The sequence below is a fragment of the Bicyclus anynana genome, chromosome Z (genome assembly GCF_947172395.1).
Source record: "Bicyclus anynana chromosome Z, ilBicAnyn1.1, whole genome shotgun sequence".
Lineage (NCBI taxonomy): Eukaryota > Metazoa > Arthropoda > Insecta > Lepidoptera > Nymphalidae > Bicyclus > Bicyclus anynana.
The window spans coordinates 14,701,128-14,727,610 of record NC_069110.1 but is presented as its reverse complement, the minus strand read 5'-3'; the positions used below and the strand labels follow the sequence as shown (position 1 = coordinate 14,727,610).

The window sequence follows — 26,483 nt, the reverse complement described above, 5'->3', positions numbered from 1 at the left end:
TACACACTTCGCTATCTATGAAAAAATTATGATATATAACAATTATATAATAAACTTGACTAGAAGCTGTAGTGTATTTTGTAAATCAATAAAGGTACCCAATAATGACCACGCAGGTCTAAAAGGTGGCTTAACTATTCGCACCGGTGTCGCTCTGCCTGAACCGGCTTGTGCCATGAATTTCCAAAAATGCATCGTTTCATTAAAAAAGTGATTGTAAACCAAGCCTAAAATAAATAATTTTGAATGTTAAGTAAAACAAGTGTTGGTAAGGTATCTTTATTACAAATAGGTACTTATATGATACCAAATATTCACAATCGTACAATAATATAACAAAATTTTACAAAATTATTATTCAGCATACATTTTCACAATAAATCAAATGAAATAATATGTCAAATAGGTATAATGATAATATCCTTAAGCCCAAGATTATTATAAAAAAAATATTCAAGACCATTTTGTTTGAAAAAATGATATTCAAAACTATGAAAGAGGTGCCCATGGTGCCCATTTACTTACAAGCAATCTTCCAGACTTCCAGGACGTTCCAATAATTAACTAACATAAAGCACTGACAGAATATTAACAATGACGAAGAATTCCTCTGACATAAAATATTTATTAACATTTTAAATTGAAATTAACATGTTTAAAATTAATACTAAACTTGTAATGTACAAATTGAAATTGACATGTTTAAAATTAATACTAAATTTTTAATGTACAATGTTTTGCAATTACTTTTATATTATTGGAAATAAAGGCTATTATTAATCTTCCAGACTAAGTAATTATGAAATATAATATATGTATCACAGAACTACAAATATTAAATGATAACCTTCAAGAAAGAAAAAAAGAGTCAAATGTTCCTCAAACCTTATCGAATTTTCAGAGTAAAATATAAACATAAACAGGGTGCTTATTGTATTATTTCGGTTGCAGCAAGTCTTGAAGATGGCTTAGAAGGTAATCACCCAACACACATGATTCACCTCGTTCAGTTTCGTTCAAGTCGGCATGAATATCACACAGAAACTTTGAACAGCAAGGTCATGAATAAATATTTTGTTCATGAGCACAAGGACTATAATTTGTTGAAATAAAAGAACATTAATTTAAATAAATCATGTTCTGCTGCTTGCAGAAATCAATAATAATTATATTATATAGAAATGCCTCAACGATTTCTATTACTTCGTATGTGAAAATATTTTTTTACCATTTAATAATAAACCTTGATCAGCTATGACGTAATCACGTTGTTCATGCGCAATTTTAAATGTGCCGAATGAGACAGCGTGGTGTGTTAGGCACTTGAAGCTATTAAGAGAACATGCTACTTGATGTGATATGTAAGCTGTTAAAATTAACCTTAAACTATTTACCAATCAAATGGGTTACAATTTTCAAGGTCATATTTAACAACTTATTACTTCCGGTCGTTTACGTCAACTTCATGAAAACAGACGTAGACAACAGGAAGCATGTAACAAACCCCAAAAAACGAATGAGCTTGCAATAGTCACTCGTTTTTCTGAAGTTCTTTTGTTAGCGTACGCTCCTATCATAAGTACAGTAGTCAACTTCTTATAGCTTGGCAAGTTCGTTGGCGAGTCCCATGGTATGCGGGCGACGGGGCACGTATGACTGCGTGGGTGTGAAAACATGCGCGCGGCGCGCATAAGTCAGGTACATCAGTGTCAAAATAAAACGCACGCGATATTCGACAATGAGTCCGACGACTTGCTAAGTTATTGGTTGTCAAGACAACAATAACTGCTAAATATCATTATTAAAATAACTTTTATTTAATAATATATAATAGGAAGATTTGTTATGTTTCCTTTTTTTTCAATATACAAATAAATGTTGTGCAACAAATGAAACTTTTTATTCCGCCAATTATTTTTACTTATACGAGTATTATAATACTAGCGGACGCCCGCGACTCCGCTCGGGTGGAATTCAGTTTTCACAAATCCCGCGGGAAACTTTTCTGGTTGAAAAGTAGCCTATAAGTATGGTGTTAATCCAAAGACAGATCTATTTCCATTCCAAATTTTAACCAAATCGCTTCCGTAGCCGCAGCACAAAGGAGGAACAAACATGCTTACACACACACAAACTTTCGCCTTTCGACTAATATTAGTGTGATATATTTAATCTATAATACACATATTCGTATATTCTAATATCGAGTTACATATGTTATAAAGGATATTCAGAGATGTCTGAAGACTAATTCGTAATGTAATAAGTTGTGTAGAGGTCAATCTTTATCTGTCATCGCTACTCGCCCCCCGGCCCCCGTGGATCACTGGGAGTATTACGAATTAATTTGCCAAGCTATACCTACTTGTAGGGTGCTTATGGTTCGCGTTTAGCCTTCATAAAATAATATATGACTATCAAAGGCTCTCATTCGAAGACTATTTCAATGTAAGCCTTTCCAAACAAATGAAAATATTATTATGTTTTCATTCCAAGAACATTAATTTTGAATTCCTTTTTTTACACACACAATCCAGCATTTCATTGATTTACACTTTGTACTTTTTACTATAATGTAATTATAATTAAATAAGATTTATAATGTAAAAAAAAAATTTACGAGTATATTGAAAATTCGTGAGTTTGTTTTACAAGCAGGGCACAATATTACTCATCTATTTTCGTAATTTACAATGATAAAGTGAAGAATCATAGGATGCACTAAACTAAATTAAACCAAAATTGTTTAGAAATTGGTGTCAAAAGATTTATTGATAACATTAAATAAAAAAAAATACTGGTATTCATTAAGATTATTTTTGCAAAACACTAAATACAATCAAAATTCTCGTGAATTTTGCATCTCTTTTCCTAGAAGACAACTACTTAATAGAATTTCCAGATCAAAAAGTAATAAGACAAAATTAAAAAAAAATCAACAACACTTTTAAACAAAAAATATAAATTTCTTTAATTATTATAACACACGCTTTGAACAATATAAATATTGTGATGAATACAACACAAACCGTATTCAATGATAAATGAAAATACCTATATATATATTATGCTTATATCCTCCGTCATAAATCAGTACACAGCCTATTAAACGTTGAACCAACGAAATTCGGTAAATCTGTTATTTGTACCCTAAATTCAATCAACTAAGCTATGCTGTTATATTTGGCTAAATGGCTTCATAGGCAAAGACAAACGGTGCGTTTTATTTTGTAAACGACAAGGTATAGGCAAGTTTACTGGGTCCTCTTAGCAGATTGTGAATAAAAATTTAATGAACTACATAACTACGGTGTATAGAAAGCTAATATAATTATTAATTTTGAAAAGAATATTTAAGGCCGACCCACATCTGGAGAGGCGCTTTACCTAAGGTTTCGCCACTACGAAGAGATTAGCTGCCGTTTATATTACTTTTAGTATTTATTTCAACGCCAGCACATTCAATAACAGTTCGATAGTATGTCATTTATAATCAGTATGTCAGTTATAGCTTAGCCAGGGGCGTAGCTACCGCAGTATCATAACTATAGGGGGCCCTTACGTATGAAAGCAAAAATTAGTAAAATGTAATCCAGAATCACACTTAATCTGGTGCTATCCAAACAAAAAGACTGCCTTTAGAATTCCAAAAGTGGACTTCCGGGGAAAAAAACATAAAAAACTGTCTATGAGCTTTCGCTTCAAAAATGACAAAATCCAAAGTTACAAATATTACTGTCATATTAGTTTTAAGCACGCGTTTTTGTTTCTTATGTGAGAAATTTTTACCCTTCATTTAGGCCTCTAACAAATTTTGTTACAGAGCGCCTTTAAAGCACGCTACGCCACTGAGCCTAACACGATATGCGCCAAGCCATACGTCGAGCATGCTGTGATGTTGACTGATCAATCAATTATAATCATCATCAATTCATCAACTCTGTGACAATAATCTTGACCGAACGATATAAAATTCTAACAGGTCGTCATTATAGTATTGATTTACCAATTGGTAAGTGTTTTCAAGTATGCTAAGTTGGTAACAAAATACGTTACCCAAACTTTGGTAAGTGTTGGGACTAATTAAACATAATATTATATAAATACATATAAAGTTATCACTTCGTAAGTACAGAGTTACTCATAAGAGCACATAATTATTATGATTTCAAGCATTTTTATTCTACATTTGCACGTTAATATCCATTAACATATTATAAATATCTCTCACTACTTTTATATTACAGGTATTTGCATTGTTAAAACAACAGTGGAGTCATATTATTGCCTGAAAACCCAACAAAGAACATGTCCCAATTTTGGCTGGGCTGAGGCTGGGCCTTTAATCCGAGTGTTAACTAAGCAGAACAAATTATTTTTATCTTAAAAGAACATAAAATATAAGGCTTAAAACCCAAAATAAAAAAAATTTGGAACCCGCATTTTTTTAATTAATTATATAAAATATTTATTAGCTGACATTAATTAAGAATTTTTATCATGACAACATGCTTGTAACTCACACCCTGACAAATTGTCAGTGATCTTCGCGTAGTAGCGTTCGTTTATGGCGTTTTTAAAGCAATTTAAGGATTTCTTTGTTTAATGCTTCTCTGTCTACGATTTAATGTTTCTTTTTAACTTGTGTCTATTGATACCATTTTGGGACATGTCCTTCAATTTTCTTTCAGGGGATCTTCTTCATTATAGATTATTATATATGATCAATTGATGAAGCTTGAGTCATCTAAAAAAAAAATTACACTTTGTTTTAACAATAAATACGAACCAGTTTCTAAAACAGTTTCCATGTATATATAGATATAATTTACAGATCCACGGTAAATATTTTATGACTTTAGACCAACATTGTAAGAGTGTGCGTGAGCATTGCCCTTTAAAAATTGAGTTATTGAAATATATCAGATTCGTTGAGGTATATAATGTGCAAGTTGGGTGTACAAATCAGGGGCGTAGCTATCTTCGTATCAGCCGTATCAATGATACGAGGTCTTATGTGTGAAAGCTAGTAAAATGTTATCCAGAATCACACTTAATCTGATGCTATCCAAAAAAAAACTGCCTTTAGAGTTTCACTCCAGAAATGACAAAAGTAAAAAAAGTAATCCTTTTTTCCGGATGAAACGAGCACCCAAAAGTTGGAAACATTTTATATATATCATATACATACTTATTTAAAAAACTCACTGTCATATTTATTTTAAGCAAGCATTTTTATTTCTTTTGTGAGAAATTTACCCTTTATTTGCCCCCCTCCAACTAATATTGATACAGTGCCCCGTCAAGGCAGGCTACGCCACTGGTACAAATACTTTCTTTTATAATATTGTTTTATTATAAGCGAAACAAAATAATTTACAACCATATATTAAACACATTTAAATGAGCCTACTTGAAATACTACTTGGTCTACACTAGGAATTAATTAATTACGACTATGTAATCGAAATTACTTAAAAAAGACAATTATAAATACATTATTTAGATTATTTTTTTTTCATTGAAAACTATTTATACAACTGCCCATATAAAGTATAAACATGAAAAGGTAAAACAAAATTGATTAATTTTGCTGTCAAAATAGAAAAACGAAATTTTTCACAATATACATAATTATATACGATGGATGAACTTTTGAAGTAACACCGGCGTGTTAAATATACTTATGAAAATGTTGCTAGTATGAATGTGATTTTTAATATTCGAAATTCCGTAATAGTCAATACATACAGTTGGCAACTGGCAACATTGTATAACTACAATCCATACAAAGTGCATATTAACCACTATAATTAATTATCGTTAACTAAGATACAATCATCCATCGAATCGGCTATAACATCGAATTGTATAAAGATTTATTTGCTCATAATACATATAGTTGGCTTAAAGCCGAGGCAGTGACGTAATATAGTGCACACTTATTCTGTATTATCTACATAGTGAGTAGTTTTACAAGTAATTTTACACTAAGGGGCCATTTCGTATAAAACAGGGTTTTCCTTACGATTAAATTTTAGACTTTGAAATTACATTGTGAACATGACAATGTAATGGAGAGCTCGGCCTGGTATCGGACTTCAATACTTGGTATCGCAGTGTAGATCGCGGCCTGAAATTGGAGCTTTAATACATATTGTAAAGGAAATCTAGCATCTCATTATATCACGCTTCGGTGCGTGTGTAGAAAATGAGATTAGGGCTTTATTATGTCATACTCGTAGAGTTGGAAACCTCGGCCTAAGATTCTTCTCAAACTCTATCTTCTATTTCCAGGCGAAACCAGTTTCCATTGAGGACTAAGATGATTATATGATTGATAAATTATATGAATGATGTCATTAAGGATAAACTATAAAAATATAAATTCTTATTTTATGATAATACAGAAAAACAGTCATAATTTAAAAAAAAACATCACTTTAGTATTTAAATCATCGTGAGTGTTATTCATATTAATTGATTATGAAACTCACGTGGTACAACGTCGGAGTATGCCCGACTAGTTTCGGTTCATTCATGAACCGTCGGAGTGTAACGGAACCTTCACGCCTTACCCCACAGCCCCTCTCCCAAAGCGCGCTTTGTGCGGCCGCTCGCGCTGTCGTGTCGCGTTGCAAGAACCAGCTCATGATTAAGGGCCCCGTATGGGTTTGAAACTAATCTAGCATACTCCGACGTTGTATCACGTGAGTTTTAGCAGTGCTTCATAATCAATTAATGAGTTTTAGTATCATGTTTTTACTAGGATATTTTTAGTCCTATCATAGTTAGATTTACATTATCAATTCAATCATCAAACACTGATATGACCAGGCATCCTCCGTCATCCTCTGGATGAAATTATACTAAAGCCATACTCAATGCGCACTGTTTACCTACAAATAAATCAGAAATTAAGGTAAAAAATGCATGTCATTTCATAACATTTTTATTCCATAATATCATTAACCTCATACAATAAAAAGACGCACAATCATGTAGAAAATTTCACTTAAAAACTGGCCAATTTTGCTTTGACAGTTTTACAATTATTGGTAAAGAAAATTATACCTAAAGGCCTTTAAATAAAGTCTAATATTCAATAACATCCCAAATTCAGAGCAAATTGAACGTTAAGAATTGAGTTTAAGGTTGAATTTGCAAATGCGGCTACTTGAATTGAGTGCCAAGAAGTTGTGTTTGGCACTCATTGAATGGGGACGTTTTTTGGTTGCTGATTGTGCATCCACCTTTTAATAGGAGATCGATGCATATTATGTATTGTTTTTATATAAAATGTTATTCAAAACGTATTATTCATATGTAATTGTTTTTATTTTATTTTAATACTAATTATATTTATTTTCATTAATTTAAGAACAAGTCTTACTATATTTTTATAGTATGTATTTATAATTATGTACAATTAAATAAAACAATAATATTTAACTAAATTAACTACCTAAACCTGTAATAAAAATAAAAGTAATTAAGAATAAGTTAATTATAATTATTATTAGGTGTGAAATGACCAGCGAATTTTAACCTTCATTTTTAATTTGTTCGTTGGTAAACAGTGCATATTGAGTATGTCATAAGCATAGATACAAAATATTTCAAATTAGTTTAAAATTAACTTGGTTGAAAAAAAAACGCAAGTCTAGAAATATGAGAGATCAATACGATATTTAAATAAAATGTATTTTCATTGCTAGTTAAAATTTCTATAAATAAGAAAACATTTTCCATATTATTAATACCCCTGATCAGTCTGTTTAATAACGAGTCTAAAGCTAGCACAAGCGGCGTGGGCCAAAGGACAATAGGGATGATGACAGTTTTTTAAATTGTATATCAATCAGGAGTATACTAATAGTAAAGCAACTTTGTAAAAGTAACAGGGTATCTGCGATCATTACTTTCGGAACTACAGGGATTTAAAGGTTCAGATTTGCGGCGCTGCCGCGGATCCCTGACAAACTCTCCATACAAAAAGGTACGAATTAATGACGTCATAGGTCCATAATGATCGTTAGATTTGTATGGGCGGTCAAACATAATTACTAATATCTTTGTTATTTGTGCGTTTATGTTTATAGTTTTTAAATTGGAAAATGTCACATTTAATGTAAGGAAGCTAAAACTGTATGAATTTTCATCTAGGTACGATAAAAGATCTTATTTATTTTGCAAATATCCGGTCAATCTTTGCTTTTTATGTATAAATCAGTTAACATTGACCTTATTTACCCGAATGTATCATAAAAATCGATATATGCAAACCTAGTCATCATCCCCATTATAGTTATAGCAAACGCATAGTCCAAGTCCCAGAGCGATCTGAAATAACTTATTTTCACAAAGATGAATTAGGTTTTCAGGGCCGGTAGCCTTGTGGCACATCGATTCTTTCTACAATAGCTAACGCTTCGAAAACAGAAAAATGTATGGTAATGACTCCGATAGCTTGATCACGTGACCTGTCGATATTGTCATTCCCATAGAATTTTTGATTTTCGAAGCGTTTGCAATTGTAGAAAGAGAATCGACGTGCCAGATAAACTGACGACATCAAGCAAGTCGCAAGGATATGCTGGATGCAGGCGGCTCAGTGTCGTGATGTTTGGAAGTCCCTACAAAAGGCCTATGTCCTGCAGTGGACGTCCATCGGCTGATATGATGAAGATAACTATTACTGAGAAATATTTGAGCAGTCAAACAGATAGTAATAACCAAACTGGGGATGTTCTGTTATAAAAAAAATATAACACAAAATTTTGTTTGCGAGAGAGACTGAATCAGATTATGAGTTTAGGAAGAGGAACACAGTTACCATAAACGTCTTACTCTTTATTTTAAATCGCTCTGGGATCATACTCCACTAAGTTCGCCCAAGAATCAATATTCATAAAATATGTTCACGTCAAATTGAACTGCTAAAAGTTGACTCATCAAATTTAATATAAACAATATTAATTTCGTACATGGAATAAGGGTCCAAAATATATCGATATTAATTAATAAACGTTAAGGATTTCTAATAAACTTAATTTGAAAAACGTGTTTTTTTTTTAATTTTTACACACATTAGCTAAGACTTAAGATGTATGTCAATCTATGTTGATTCTTGGGCAAATTTACACAAATCCTTTGAATGCACGCTTAGACTACATAATCTCGTAATTATTTCAATAATACACAAAAATAATAAATTGGTACACAAAATACGAAAATTGTGACAAAAGTTGGCTGAAAAAGTACATAATAACTTCTCGAATGTTTAGGAAATCCCTCTAAACTATATCCATGTCTCTAGATTGAGTGAATAACTAATTACCTTATATCAAAATCTTAAAATATATTGTAGTACAATCTGTATTAAAAACGATCTTCACCCATCTGTCTATTGGATGAAGTGTTTCATATCAAATTTAGTACATTAAAAAATATAAAGCGAGTATGTTGCCTCTAAAAGTCCTGGCAAAACTATCATCAGTTATGATAAATAATGGTTAAGTTACCCAGGATTTTTTAGGCAACCTACTCGCAATACAATTTTTAACATACTAAATTTGATATAAAACACTTTTCATCCAATAAACAGTTGGGTGAAGATCGTTCGTAATACAGATTAACTACTATTGGTATTTTTGTAACAGTAGTTACATGAATTACAATGATATGTATCATGAACTTTTTCTGCCTACTTTCATAGCACAAAGTATTGTATAAATAAAAAAACACACAATTGTCAAATTAAAAACATAAAAAATCTCAGCATGCGAAACATTTCAATTATAATAATAATTATTATTATATATATTTAAAATTTGTATCCTATATTTAAAATTTGGTGCAAACTAATAACACATTGGAATGTACACTATGCATGAAGAAGGCCTCATAATGCCCATATATAAATAAAGTACAACCAAGTTGGCAAGACTTTTAAAATTGCAGCACTGGGACAATCTGAAAAGAAAAAATATTCTTTTGTGAAATTTTAAATATTTTCTACAGGCTTTTGATCATATTTATACGGTACAAATATGTGATTAGAAACCTGCAGATAAATCTAACTATAGGCTTTGCCTCATTAGTGCGTTGCTTTACGTCGTCGCAAGGTTGCAACTGTTGATCTCTGCGTGATCGAATCAAAAATGAGGAGATCCGCAGAAGAACCATAGTCACCGACATAGCTCAACGAGTCGCGAAGCTGATGTGGCAATGGGCGGGGCACATAGTTTGAAGAAACGATGGACGTTGGGGTCCCAAGGGGTACAAAGCGCAGCGTTGGTAGACCCCCCGCCAGGTGGACTGACGACATCAAGCGCGTCGCAGGGATTCGCTGGATACAGGCGGCTCAGTATCGTGATGTTTGGAAGTCCCTACAAAAAGCCTATGTCCTGCAGTGGACGTCCATCGGCTTATATGATGATGATGATGATGAAGGTTGCAACACATCGCAACACTCCTGCGCTGCGAGTACTTACAACGTTGCAGCGCAAGAGGACACCCAGTCAGTGTCAACAATGCATACAAAACAAAATGTTATCCATGGTTCACTGTCAGTAGTCAACAGTACAGTGCATCACCCTCCCCCCGCTTCGTCTCTCATGCGTAGATTCGTTTGCCAGCGACGACACAAAGCAAAGTAATGTAACGCACTAATGGGGCAAAAACCTAAACTGGGGCAAGCAAATATCCGAAATTAAAACAAATAAATTTATTTTATTTGTGTTAATTTCAATTCTCAAATCTCAACTGTTAAATTAAATATAATCATAGTGACATATAAGTACATATTATATAATGATAATGACCTACATTGATCTTAACAAAATCATTTAAATTAAACAAATTTTGTTACTTCTATAACACAAATAGAGCTCTGGGTTTTGCTTTTTTTAATTTCAGACATTGTAGACAAACAATTAAGCTACGCTATTTAAATTTTTTAACATATTAGAATTAGCAATTTGTCATATTTAATTGTTCATTATCAATTGTTTTCTTTTTTTTCTTTTTTTAGCATGGATGGAAAGTTCTCGTGATATTTGCGTCATCAAAATTCGATTGAAGCAAAATATAGAGCACAATGTTACTTTATTATTATTTTTTCGATAATTTCAACGTTTTATTAGTTATTTTGTTTAGTCCAGAATTAGTAAAAATCAAAAATATGTAATATGTAATGAACAAAATATATTTTTAGAGAAAATCATGCTATGAATTTAGCAATGCAAACACGAAAGTACACACATTTGCTTTGCACCAATTCTACATTATAAAACAATAATTTAATTCCTTCAATTCGCTAAGCAGTAGTTTTCTCTCATTTATATTAGTAATTTTTAAAATTTTTAACAATGTTGATATAAAAATAAGACTTGAAAGCGTCCTGGAAAGTGTGGGTAAAGCTTTTTTAGACCTATAATAATTAAAATGACGATAATTTCAACAAACTGACTGTAGAGAGTTAACAGAAGATGGAGCTTTTTGGTCTTTATCTATACAAATAAATAAAATGTAAGTATTTGTTTGTAATTTAAAATTAAGAACTAAAAAACACTAAATACATATGAAAGTAGTTTTAAGAAATTAAAAATCACGTGTCTCAAACGGTGAAGGAAAAACATCGTGAGGAAACCTTTTCATAATTCTCTGCGTGTGTGAAGTCTGCCAATCCGCATTGGGCCAGCGTGGTGGACTATTGGCCTAACCCCTCTCATTCTGAGAGGAGACTCGAGCTCAGCAGTGAGCCGAATATGGGTTGATAATGATGATGATGATATGAAAGTATATACAGTACTCTTTTATTAAGTGTCGCCGCACACGGGCCACACGCGACAGCTACAAACGCCGCTACAAGAAGCAAGAAGGGGCCACAAAAGTAGCTGAAGCGCGCGACAGCCACTTGTGGCCGGTGGTCGATACTTGCGGTCGGTGGCTACTACTTTTTAACCCATACATGCAGTATTATAATCGCGCGAGTGGCGTGTGGCGGCGTTTAGTATCGACGTTTCGTGGCCAGTGCGGGCCACAAGAAGCGAGCAGCGCCGATTGAGCGTGTGGCGGCCACCGACGTCAACCGTGTGCGGCGAGTCCATATAAAATGTATGAAAACTACAGGAAATATGCCGGTAGCGGCGTTTTGTGGTTGTAACTGGTAGCTCGTGTGTGGGAACCCTAACATTTTTTTAAATTAATATTGTCTGTCTATTTGTACCAACTAATCGCTCTAACAACTGTCAGTTGGTCCAACTTTGACGAGACTCACTAACAGATGTTATATGGAGTAACTTTGGCAGTGGGCTATTCTTTATTCCAATATTGTTAGGGAAATTGTGTCTTTAGATAAATCCTTTTTTATATGTAAGTTTATATAATTATTGTATAAGTAATAGTTCTTAAATACATCTTTTCAAATAAGTCTTTAAATAAAGTGTCTGTTAATATGACGATAAATATCAGGTAATTAAAAAGTTGGTAGACACTTATGGTGGTTTATTTTTTTGATAATTGGATTTTTTTAAGAGGGTAGGGGTAGGATTGGGTAGGAAGCCAAAGCAAAGCTTGAATCAGTCCACTAGTATTTATACTTGTATATTAAATTCTAGCTGACGTCCGCGACTTCGTCTGCATGGAAATCAATGTAAACTTTCAACCCCTATTTAACCACTTTAGAGATAGAATTAAAAAAATCTCTTACTACATTATATTTCGTATTTTTTATAGTTTATGAAAAAATTTTTAAAACTGTAACTCTAAAAATGTATTGCGATTCATACAAAATTTCAACCCCTATTTCACCCACTTCTATTTTTATTTTAAGGTCTAAAAGTACCTTATATTTTGCTCCAAGGTTCAGCCGTTTAACTGTGAAAAGGCAACAGACAGAGAGACAAACTTAACATTCGCTTTTATAATATTGTTATAGATTATTTCTTGTAGAAACTTCTTTCAAAATTGCATAATTTTGCCGCCTAGCAGCCAGTTCCTTCATGTAAAGCTAAAGTAACAATAAAAGTAGTAAGTAGTAAAGAAGACTTTATTTTTCAGTGAATAAGACCGTCACTTTTGATTGACGTTACTTCGACTGTTACTTGCTATGAAGAAACTGGCCGTAGATCTTAACATAAAATGTCATATCAGCAAGCACACTTACTTATTTAACCTTCTCAATACTCTTCTCGCCACTCTTCTCAGCACTGGGTACAGATTTGGGTGTAATTGTGACGTCATTGTTTATTTTAAACTGTTTCCTTAATGACTGGCCAGCCTTGACTGGGGCTGGAGTTTTATCTTTATCAGATGTCCCATGTTTTGATAGCACACTGTGTTTGGAGTACACGTGGCTCTCAAACTGCTTGTACATCCCAAATGTGGCGGTGCAAACAGTACACTTGTAGGAGAGATGAGCGGGTTTCAACATTAGCTTGTGCTCCCTTGTTACGTGATTGAGTAGTTTACATTGGTATACCTGAAATTGTTATAATTTATAATTAATTTGTTATATTTTAATTATATTATTTATAAACATAAATCAGTTACAAAATTTGACTACTGCAGCCATCTTTTACAGTCATTTATAACACATTTGCTTGTAAAGTATCGCTTATTTCACCAATTCCAATATTGTAATGTATCTCATTACACAATGTAACATAAAACCTTTGTCATTCATCTACAAACGAACAGTACTTTTTTAAATCTTGGAAAAGAGTTTCTATGTCAGAAAAATGCTCTATATTTTATGAATAAAATTAACTTTGTGAGATAAAATATAATAAAGAACCATTAAATTCTTTAATTTTAATAATTTCGACGATAAATGTCAACCATTTATCTGTATCAGTAACACATAAATATAAATTTGCTTTATTAGTACCTAATACTGACTGTTTTTGGTGTGTTTTCCTAAAAAAAACCACACGCACTTCGCTGTCTATGCAAAAATGACAAGCGTATGAAAATGTAATCATAATATGGAAAACAGGCAAAGAAGCAAATTCATTTTCATAAAGTGTGTTCAAAGTGTGTTTCCTTGCAAATGTGTTATAAAACGTCGTATGACGTGCGCTTTGATAATTGCAGCCTCTACTTCCTTACTATAGCTCTCGCCTTTTGCTCGAGCTGCAATATCCTCGGCTATAATTTTCATCTTACCGCACTTATATCATAATGTACTATTACAGCACAGAGGGCCTAGTGGCAGTTTGATACTGTTACTGTCACGTAACGTAAACGCGAATTTCTAAGGAATTGAAACAGCGCCATCTAGTGGCACTACTGCACAACTGTTTCAATTCCATATAAATTTGCGTAAACGTCAACGTGATAGTAACAGTATGAAAATATTGAAAACTCCCACTAGGCACACAGCAGTCTGGTTAAAAACTTAAACTATAAGATGAAACTAAACTTAAATCTATTAATCACCAAGGTCTTGATCATTATAGTATAATTGTATTGCTACACACTGCTTGTTTGTTTGTTGCAGTTATATCTAATTTTAATTTTCTTAAGTACTTTATCATTGCTTACCCTTCCACATACAGGGCATCTACCACCATCTTTACCCTTATTCGCCGCTTCTTGCATAGAGCTTGTAACTAAGCCGTGAGATCCTAGAAGATGCCTCTCCAAGCCCTGGTCAGTGAAGAACCTGAAAATATGAGCAAAATTACATTACAATTATTCAACAGAAAGAGTAAAAATACAACAAATCAAACAAACATGAAAAGGAGAAACCCAGTCTCTATACAAACTCAGGCCCAAATTATAAAGAGCTGAAAGCGTTAGGACAAAATTGCAGAAAAAATCATAATCTCCTAAACTAAGCAACATCGTAAAATATACATGGGGGTGATTCGGAAACTCCTCGTTACAAGACATCCAAATTTTAGTTTTGAACGTCGATTCCCCGGCCACCCTGTATATAAACCCCTAACTCCCCTTAGAGCTAGCCGCTAGTGCACTTATTAATAGTTACTATCTATTTAAACGACATGTCCCAAAATGAGCGTTTATTATAATATATAATTTATAGGCAGGTCGATAGTATTTTTTACAGATAGAAGATACAAATTGCTGTTGAGAAAATAGTTTTAAAAATTTTTGGAACCCCCATTAATTAGACAAACATTCTCAGAGAAGACTCGAGCTCAGCAGTGAGCCGAATATGGGTTGATAACGATAACTGTGCAGAGAAACATACCTGAACTCGCATTTTTGGCAATTCAGTGGTGGCCTGTTATGTATCATTTTAGGGTGAATTTTCACTTTGTGTATCCATTGCATGTGACTCCGAAGTTGTTCCAAGTCTTTTATGTATCCGTCACATATCTCACATATTACACAAGAACTCTTGTTCTGCTGACCAGGAGGTGGAGCCAGTGACTGCTGAAGTGGGTTGGGTTGTCTCATCAGTGGTGTGATAGAAATTGACGGCTGGTAACTTGTCTTTGACTGCACTGACATATTCTTCTCATGGTTCTGTTAATTGTAATTTATTATAATAAGTAAAACAATTTTAACTTAAAATGTTGAAACTATTATTTTTTAACTACACCATTATAGATAAAGGCTCAATAGCTCAATGGTAAGAGCGGTTGGACTCATCTCCGAGAGGTGGTCGTTCGTTCCCTGCCCCGTTGGTCTATTGTCGTACCCACCCCTAATACAATCTTTCCCGACTAGTTGGAGGGGAATGAGAATATTGGTCATATTAAAAAAAGATATGGCGGTCATACAGGTATAAAAGGTTGTCGCAATATTTGTTAACAAATGCACCGATAGGCTAGTTGATTTTCTTTTTTCATATTATTGATTGATTTTCTTTTTTCATATTATTTTCTTGAGATGTGATTACATGAAAATATTGGTTTTTAAATGTTTTTGACAATATGAGCCAAAACGCCTGTTGACCATGACAGTCTATATTTCAACTGTTTCATGACGTCACATAATAAATTCCTTACAAACGAATTGTTTAACAAAAATATTAGCTAACAATTAGTTTGAAGTTTAGTACATCAAGTGTGTTAGTGACGTCACAAAATGGACAACAACGTTTTTGACGTTTGAAAAATTTGAAAATATGTGATATTTAAATTAAGTTTTTTAAGGAATCCTTAACTTTTATTAATTGATATCCTTTGGAGCCTTATTCCATGTACTACACGAATTTAATATTATTTATATTAAATTTGATATGAGTCAACTACCCTATTGTTTACATCACTATTATGATCACTACAGTGTTCTGTATCCAAATTTTTGACACTATTGATGTGATTTATTGGGTCAGTGATACTAGTAGATAACATGACTTACCCCAGAAAAGTTTGAAGACATTTGAACTTGGGTCGAGTTATTTCTTCCATACATACCAGTTGCACCTCGAACAATAGGTATGCCCTGTACAGGAGTAAATCGGGACGGTACATTCATTGGAGAGCGTCCTCTTGGTTTACACATCGATGAGGCTCCTAAGCTGTTCACAACCGGTCGTCCAAAATTGTTATTAATACTTTGACCTTTATTTAGCATGTTATGATATGCACCCAAAAATTGATTATTTGCCCGAGCCATCTACAAAGAAAGTAATAATAAGAAACAACGTGTCAACAAAATGGTCTTATGTGATTGATAATTGAGGAAGTATCCTATATTTCTCCTGCAAGCAATGATAATTTTATACTATAGATCGGTTACGTCCCTACAAAATCACCGCAAAAAGTGATTAGAATAATAGGCTATAACAATGAACACACATGCACAATTTTGTCTTTTATCCCATTATATATTTATGTATATTATAGTTTTTACACTTCCTAAACACACAACTCAACATTGTAGATTATTTCTTTAAATAATGTTTGTTGCTGACCACAACTAACATCGAGATTTGGAAATTTCCTCTGTTGAGCCTATTTTCCATGTGCTAGTAACACATCTAACAGTATTTAATATCATTGCCTGCAAGAGTATCTCATATGGAGAAACTAAGTAATAAATAAATTTATATATAATTTATGTATGTCTTACTATTTTATGTATGTATTATTAGTATGTAATTGAATTATTGAGGAGATCTGCAGAAGCACCAAAGTCACCGACATAGCTCAACGAGTTGCGAAGCTGAAGTGGCAATGGGCGGGGCACAGTTTGAAGAGCCGATGGACGTTGGGGTCCCAAAGTGCTGGAATGGCGACCCCGCACTAGTAAGCACAGTATTGGTCGACCATACACCAGGTGGACTGACAACATCAAGAGAGTTGCAAGGATTCGCTGGATGCAAGTGCCTCAGTATCATGATGTTTAGAAGTCCCTACAAAAGGCCTATGTCCTGCAGTGGACGTCCATCGGCTGATATAATGATGATGATGAAAAACTAATGTGAACTTTAAATTGATGTTAAATATTAATTAATACAGTTTGTATTTTACCTTTGGTATCTTTGCAGGTGGTTCCCAGTCTACAGGTGGTGTTAAATTGAATTCAGGCTTGAATTTTTTAGCGCAAGCAATAAGATGTCGTGCAAGTTTACCCTTGCCATTGTCTTCGAATGGACAATTAGCACATTGGTGGTAAGCTGGTGCCCTTTCCAACCTTCCCCGAATATTGTGTTGTGCTTCCATATGATGCAATATATCATGAGGACTTTTACTGTCAAACTCACAAAAATTGCATTTGTATACACTATTTTTCATGTGAGGGGTCTCCAGATGATGTTTCATCGCTAGTAATGATTCAGTTTTGAAAGTACAAAATTCACATTTTCGTAATTTAAATCTATATGGTGCATTATTAGTTTTACTAATTTCTATATTTTTTGTAAGTGAAGCAATACATGTCTGAATAGATTTAGTATTTTGCCCTTTCTTTTCTTGAACATTAAGTTTTCTAACTTGTTGTTTTAACAGATCATTTTGTACATACTCTTGCACCAAATGTAGTCCAATTTCTGTAAAAAACTTTCCTAGTGGCATGTCAGCATGAATGTTTGATTTTCCTTCTGTTTTGGGTTCTACTGTTATGCCTGGAACATCGTTTATTTCATTGGATGCTTCAGATTTGATGATGACAATGTTCGATTTTTCATGACCATCAATATCTTCGTCTGAGTCTGATGAAGACCCATCCCAAGACAAATCATCATCTTCAACTTTACGACGACCTCTACCTAAAAATTACAGTATGAAAGTGAATAAATCGAACGATCGAACAAATGAAATAACTAAAAATGGCTATGTAGTTAGTCTGTACGCCGTAGAAGTAGGTGCGAGAGGATTAACAGCAAAATCTCTCTATAACTTGCCTAAACACCTTGGCCTCTCTAGAAGTGCAGCTAGTTCTATATTAGAATGGGTATTCAAAGCTACTCTAATAGGATCTTACCAAATTAGGGCTAGGCAGGGAGAATAACATGAGCAGAGAAGGTGAGTGTTGATTGATTGTCAAGGAATTCCTTAACCGTACATCCTGTAGTCACAAATCCTGGACTTTGCTCGGTGTTATTCTCTCTACCACGCAATGGACCCAGCACCTGCATGGTGAATCCATGGAATGCTAAGATATTTGTCTCTCTTTTTTAAAAACATGATCACAACAGTAAGAGATCATAACAGTTATGTACAGAAAATAATTATTCATGATGACAAAATACATTCATAAATAATCATTAGTAAAGGTTCTTACATTAAATATAATTTTTTGCTCATTTATAAGTGCTCACCTTTAACTGACTTTTTCGTTTTTATATCATCCTCTGCATTGTCTTCAGTTTTTTCTTCAGCATTTTCATTTTCATCTTGTTCAATTTTCTTATCAATTTCCTTAACTTCTGTATCAAGTGTATCATCTGCCTTCTCTTCATTTTTCTTTGGATCATCTACATTCAATTGTTCTATTTCTTTACCTAACTCATCCACAAATTTTCTAAACGGTATGTTAGATGGTTTTTCATAAACATAGGGTACAATAAACGATGGTGCCTCAACAACAAACATATCATCAGTAAGAGAAGGTAATACTGGCTGAGCTGGCAACTTACTAGCCTGTGTATAAGCTGGTTTGGTGCTCACAGGAGTCACAGTTGTACCACGTGCCAGAATACTTTGGCATAAATTTTGTGCAGTCACTTTGTTTATTGGCATTGGATTTTTGTGCATAAGTTGTGGCCTGTTACAATGTTTTCGATTTATATCTAGATTTATTACTGTATTTTCTTTTTTATGGGTTGCTGATCTTATTTGTTTGGTTGCAATTTCGATTAAAGGTTTTGTACTATTTGTCATTATTGGTTTATGTTTGCTTTTCACATCATTCATAGGAACATCGTCAACATCAGATTCATAATCTTTATTTTCCATATTATCATATCTTTTTCTTTTTATAACCCTACTACTTCTTCGAAGTGGTGGTTTGTCTTCTTCTTTAGCTTGTGGATCATCTTTTAATTCAATCACACTATCGTCATTATCACTAAGAACTAGGACATCAGAACTGGACAACCGTTTACGTTTTAATTTATTGTCAGAATTTTGGATTTTTTTTGATACATTGGCATCAATGTCACCCTGTTTTGTATCTTTATTTTTCTCCTGGTTATTTTTCTCATTGTCTGTTTTGTTCAACCCTTTCTCAGAATATTCCTCATTGAAAATCTGTAAATAAAAGTATGAAAAAGGTTACTGATATTAATAGTCATGTTTTATTTAACATAATTACAATATTTAGTCTTATTGAAGATTAACGGGCGCCCGCGACTTCGTCTGCGTGGAATTCAGTTTTTCACAACTCCCACAGGAACCATGGATTTTTCCGGGATAAAAAGTAGCCTATGTTTTAATTCAGAGTAAAATATATTTTCAAATTCTTAGCGAATGCCTACTTCATGAAATCTACATTATTTCTCTCTAAGTTATATTAAATTTCAATGAAGTTTAATATGTATATTTGTCCTACCAAATATATAACCTACCAAAAATAAGGTGTAAGAACAGGTTATCTATATTTCATACCCATAAGTGATGAGCTTATAGACATCCACTAGTGGACATAGGCCCTACAAGGACTTCTAAACAATACAGTCCCAAACTGCAAGTATCCAAAGGCTCCCTGCAAAACACTTGATGTCCTTGGTCCACCTATTGGTTGACAAACACTGTGCTTTCCAGTGTGGTGTTCCCTTTTAGCGCCTAGGGGCCCTAACATCCATTTGCTTTTTACCCGACTATGTCAGAAGGAGGGTAATGTTTTTGAACTATAGTGTGAAATGTGTGTATCAGTGAAGAGAAATTCCTCAGAAGCTGACAGTGAGTCTAGGCCTCGCCTATTTTGTACTAACACAAATAAATACATAAAGACAAAATGAGTGGTGGCCAACATAAGGCTGTTTATAATTTTGCTGGCAATTTGAAACTTTTTAAGAAGGTATTTTTTATATAGAAGAATCTTATTAGATTGTTTCCTGATATTTTAATTAGGTTAAATCCATGTCCATATTAGTATTATTAAAGTGAAATCAGGTCTGTCTGTCTCATTGTTAACTTTTTCATGGCTAAACCAATTAGGATAGGATGAAATTTGGTATAGAGATAAATTGGACCTTGGAGCAAAATTTAACCCAGGTGTCTGCTAGTTAATAACAAAAATTAATTAATTAATATTAACTGAAAAACACCATAAATAATATATGCCCAATAAGATAAGTATTTGTCATACCTGGTTAGTAGAATCATCATCTACAGTCATTATACTTGTATCATCATTACAATTATTATCTTCTTTATCCAAAATATCTGTTATTACAGTATTTTCTTTGCTATCTAATAAGTCAGTGCTCTTTGAGCTCAATTGATTATTCACACCACTACAATGATTTTCAGTGCCATTTGTTATATTTTCTGGTTGTGATGTTGGATTTGTGTCATCTAAAGAGGTTTCTTTTGAACCACTAGGAGATACATCCAATGGCTCCTCTGTTGAGTCCCTGGCAGATGACTCAATTAACTCCTTCTTTGAGTCAGTAGGAGACGATGAAGACTCTATTGACTCTATTGAGTCACTAGGGGATTCCTTCAATGGCTTCTCTAGAGAGTCACTGGCAGATGACTCAATTAACTCCTTCTTTGCGTCTGCAGGAGACAAAGAAGACTCTGTCGAGACAATAGGGGATACCTCCAATGGCCCCTCTTTCAAGTCTCTGGCAGATGACTCAATTAACTCCTTTTTTGAGTCAGTAGGAGGTGAAGAAGACTCTGTTGTGTCATTAGGGGATACCTCCAACGGCTCTTCTATTGAGTTTTTGGCAGATGACTCGATTAACTCCTTCTTTGAGTCATTAGGAGACGAAGAAGACTCTGTCGAATCACTAGGGGATGCCTCCAATGGCTCCTGTATGGGGTATATGGCAGATGAGTCAATTAGTTCTTTCTTTGAGTCAGTATAAGACAACTCAATTGAAGCCTTCAATGGGCCAGTGTGTGACTCTTCCAACAAGCCAGTATTTGACAACCCCACTGAAGTCTCCATTGTGCCACATTCTCTTCCATTCATATTATCAAACTGATTTCCATCTAACTAACACCTGTAAAAATAGAACTAATAAGGTTATGGTTTCATTGTCATAATGTTCATGAAGTAGTAAGAAATAAACTGAGCATCATATTTTTTATAGTGGACGACCTCCCCCTCCCGACCTTCTCAGCCCTCCCTTGGCGTCTTGATTACTAGAATCAAAATGGCGGTCCTATGATAGGTACATCTATAGAAATACATGTACGAGGTATAGACGAGTTGTAGACCGCAAAGGTCAGAAGCTCATAACATCGGAATAACTCATTCATAATAAATTAAACGAAAATTTAAAATAGCTTTATCGAACTTCGAATCAGAATGCTCAGATAGCGAAAGTACTTTCGCTCCAAAATCTGAGATATTAGGCAACCCATTTCATCTAAAAGCTATTAATTTAATTCCGTTTATGTCATTTAAATATTCAATTGGTCTAATCTTATTACACTCAGTTAGAAAAACGTGGTTAAGAGTAAGTTTTTTCTCACATTAGAAATGTAAACAAACTAAAAGCCGGTAGTGATTGTATTTGATACTATGATACGAAAAAATATTTTTGGCACTAAAATTTTGTGATTTGGCACTAAATAAGTATATTTTCATGACCTGATCCAGTTAGCAGTATTCCGTGGCTGACGCTTTTCTGGTACGTTCTCTAGTTAATAAGTTGGTTATGGTTTAACCCAGGGCAAACTAACTTAATCATAATTATAAATGAACACTAACAATGTTAATTTAATTTGCACAATACACATTCAAGTTTCATTCAATTTTTACATACAGAAATGTGAGTACCTAATTATAATCTTTAAAATATCATAAAACACTAGAGACGCTTCACTCCTGCCTACAGCACGAATGACGAAACGCAATATGGCCGGCGATCAGAGTTGCCCTCTTTATCCTGATCTGATTCCCCCAAAACCTAAGCGAAATCCCCCAAAGGGCCGGCCCAGAGAATCAGGTATAAAAGTATATATATATAAACAAATAACATTTGAAACTTTTTCTGTTACCAACAAGCATAACAAACAAGAAAACGAACAAAAATACCAATCACAAGTCTTCAAAAAATATTGTAAAACTCTGGCTGTATGGTCAACGATCTTAGCTTGTCCCCATTGTGGACTTATTAAAAATGATTTGAAAGTGTCATAAAAAATTGTAGCAAATTGTTTTTGTTAAAGTAATTATTTCATTATTAAAGTGGAATTATCAAGATTTTTTCAAATACAAGTATAAGTAAATTTCCTGGTGGTTCGGGTAGGCTTGGGCCGGGGATGGCCAATTCCCTTTTCAAACTTTCTTTTTAACCGACTTTAATAAAGAAGGTTTCTTAATTCGACTCTAGATATGTGTGTTCACGCATAACTTCATCGTTTATGAACCGATTTTGATAATTCTCTTTTTTTTTGTTAGTAAGAAGATATTCCGAAGATGGTGCCATGACAGAAAAACCAGAATTTCATGATGGGATCCTGGAGAATTCGAAGGGGACTTTTGTAAATATAGGGCCTGTCAGTATGTTTCTTGATTTTTCATTGCGTATTTAAAAGCACTTTAATTTAATGTCGATCTGATGATAGAGCCGAAACACAGAATTGAGAACTCTTCAATGATTAGCAGCAGTGACCTTGTGTGTTGCTTGATTAATTTATATTGTTGAGAACATTACATCTAGATGTATTGTGACAATCATTAGGGGTTTTGTGATGGAGACGAAGGACAGTTAAGGAACTCCTCAATGGTTTACAGTGGTTACCTTGTTAATGGGCCTATTTAATCTGTATTGATGAAAACTTTCAAGAGTGAAATAAACTGTCACACGTACCTGCATGCTACAGCGCATGAACTGCAACACAAATAAGGTGATAAGGTCTTACGATCAGCGGAAAAGTAACAACGACCTCTGCGTTCGAAAACTTTTTATTTATAGCAAAAAGTGTAAAGTCATCTTCATATAGACACAAGCCTTTGAACAAAAATTACATGTGAAATGAGCCAACATGAATAACGCTTAGAAGGCTGTTACTATATCAGAAAATAACTCTGAGCACTATGCCGTCATTTCTGAGCGGTACAGGTGAGTACGCGAGTGAAGAGTAAGGCTTGCGACCCTTATATTTTGACTCCTGCGCTGGAAATATGTACGACGTTTATGGGTAAAGTATCTGTATATGTGTACAAAAGGAATTACACAAATGCCGTACAGTAATAAATGACCTATATTGCGTCTGCAACTGTCGGCGAATCAAAAATTTGTACTGCCTTCCGGTACCAATACTTTAGTACGACACTAGGTTTTTCGACATTTATTTTTATTCATCTTTATCACTATAACAAAGCCGTACATTAATAAATAGTCGTAATTCATCATTTGTACCTGAAAAATTCCTTTCACTCGGGTACTCAACTGTACCGCTCGGAAATGACAGCATAGTGCTCAGAGTTATTTTCTGTTATAGTAACAGCCTACGAAGCGTTATTCACGTTGATTCATTTCACAGGTAATTTTTTTTTCAAGGGCTTGCAGTCTAATACTGTAAATAAAAACATTTCGGATTTTACACAAACTTTTTATTCATCAGATTTCCAAAATAAAATATGCATAGGTATCTAGATAAAAAATACAATTTTCTGTAGCAAAAAGCCCCAAGTGAAACGTAACCTTTATGAATGACGACAGTTGCTCATTTGGTTCTGTTTCGATGGCAAAAATATTCATGTTTCACAGAGGTAAACGGGTAGTGAAATTTTGTAAGCGAGTGAAAGGTGTAAGCTCTAACCGATTAAATCATAAATATTTTTTTTTTATTCTTCACATGTTTGCCCTAGACTACAATACCACCTGGTGATAAGTGATGATAAAATCTAAGATGGAAGCGGGCTAACTTGTTAGAAGGAGGATGAAAATCCATACCTCTTTCGGTTTTTACACGGCATCGTACCGGAACGCTAAATCGCTTGGCGGTACGTCTTTGCCGGTAGGGTGGTGAAACTAGCCATGGAAGAAAGCCTCCCACCAGCCAAAATATTAGGCATTTTCATATAGTTATTTTATTTAACCTTCAGTATAACCTTGAGCTACTTTGGCAACAAAGTTTTTTTCAGTCTTGGGTCTCCTGGATGCTTTCATTAGGATGATTAGACTTTTGTTTCAACGTCATAACTATTACCCATGGTTTGTCACCAGTTATGACCCTTTTGAGCAAATCAGGATCATCACTCTCCCAAGCTCTTGAATGACGTCTCATTCAAGAGCTCCTGAGCGATGCTCATGATCATCAAAATTCAGAAGGTTCGTAACTTTCACCGACACACGTCTCATGCCCAAAACATCTAAAAAAATTACATAACACGAACCGACTGAAATATCGACACCCTCTCTTATGGTGATTCGAGGATATCAAATACAATTTTCTTCACTTCTTTGACGATATCTTTTACTGTTGACGTGCTGGGGCTTCCAAAGCGAGGTTCATTGTTGGCATCTTCTCAGCCATCTTGAAAAAGTGTGTGGCATCAATAAAATTTTTTGCACTAGTACCAGTAACTTTTTTGTGATGGCTATTTTTCTTATCATTATACGAAAAGCGCGACAACAGCGACACTCTCAACGGAGCAGATAAGTTTGTGGCACTTTTTCAGTAAATCGACTGACTTGAAGTTCGACTTTAGTTTCATAATAATAATAAAATAAAACTTCAAATGGGTTTACAACTGGTTGATGAGAGTACAGTGACAGATTATTTCAGAATTATAAACTTCTGCGTATAGAATAAATCTCCATAATATAATAGGGATGATAACGGTTATTTAAATTGATTACAAAGTAGAAGCATGCTAACAGTAAAGCAATTTTTTAAAAGTAACAGGATATCTGCGATCATTACTTTCGGAACTATGGGGATTTAAAGGGTCATATTTGCGGCATTACCACGGATCCTTGAAAAACGTCCCATACAAAATGGCACGAATATTAATGACGTCGTTGATCATAATGATCGTTAGATTTTTATGGGCGTGTTTTGTTAATTTATTATTATAGTTCATATATTGAAAAATGTCACATTTAATGTTAGGAAGCTAAAATGTATAAATTTTATAATCTTATTTATTTTGCAAACATCCAGAAAAAAAAAAAGTTACATATTTATTGATTAATATTGACCCGAATATCTCATAAAAATCAATATGTTCAAACTAGTCATCATCCCCATTCCCTATTTGAGTTAAAACTTCCTGCAATTTAGGGAATTCCAAACAAGTTGGCAACGTTACCGGCGATGAATCAAAAGTCACGTGACATCCAGTGTAAATGAAAAATAAAGCTAAGAATTTAATTTTTGTAATTAAATTATACATTTTAGGATTAAGTTCATTTAAGTGTATCGCATTTATGTTTTAAAAAAATAAATATTCTTTTTACATGATTAAAAGACTAATTGATTCCATCAACATAATCGAAGGTTCCACACAATTAAAAAATGCGCCAAATTTAGAACAGTATGTTAGTAATTCTGTGGAATTCTGACGTTTCTATTTCCGGTTCCATTTTTTAGTTTAAGTCGCTGAGCCAGTCATTGTCATTCCCTCTCGGCCCAAAACTTGCCTATAAATTTATCAGACCATCAGACCAATAATAATCTAATAGAAATAACCTTTGGAAATAAATAGTCAAAGATGACACAAAAGAGTAGAAAATATGATGAGGGCGCTGTAGTCACTTATTGCCGTTCATAGGGTAACCCTGTGTTCTGTCCACTTGGGATCGCAACTTCCTTGATACTTGATAATAATTGATATTTTCTTGTATACGTAGGACTTAGACCATTAAAAAGAATCTTTTTAATAGTCTAAGACGTAGGATATATTAAGTTATTATTTTAAATAAG

General features: G+C 33.8%; 1 protein-coding gene across 2 annotated transcripts; it reads right to left on the bottom strand.

Annotated features, from left to right (window-relative positions):
- Positions 1-265: 265 nt before the first annotated feature.
- Positions 266-22,459, bottom strand: LOC112055106 (uncharacterized). 2 transcript variants are annotated; one of them, XM_024095106.2, is made up of 9 exons: positions 22,384-22,459; positions 20,737-21,601; positions 18,746-19,676; positions 17,457-18,193; positions 16,342-16,599; positions 15,224-15,501; positions 14,551-14,671; positions 13,172-13,486; positions 266-9,975 (listed from the first exon to the last, which is right to left on the bottom strand). In XM_024095106.2, exons 2-8 carry the CDS (start codon positions 21,568-21,570, stop codon positions 13,172-13,174), a joined length of 3,474 nt encoding a protein of 1,157 aa, XP_023950874.1. In that variant the 5' UTR covers positions 21,571-21,601; positions 22,384-22,459; the 3' UTR covers positions 266-9,975. The 2 variants fall into 2 exon arrangements, with proteins under 2 accessions (XP_023950874.1, XP_023950873.1); XM_024095105.2 differs by having other exon boundaries at positions 22,195-22,453.
- Positions 22,460-26,483: the final 4,024 nt, after the last annotated feature.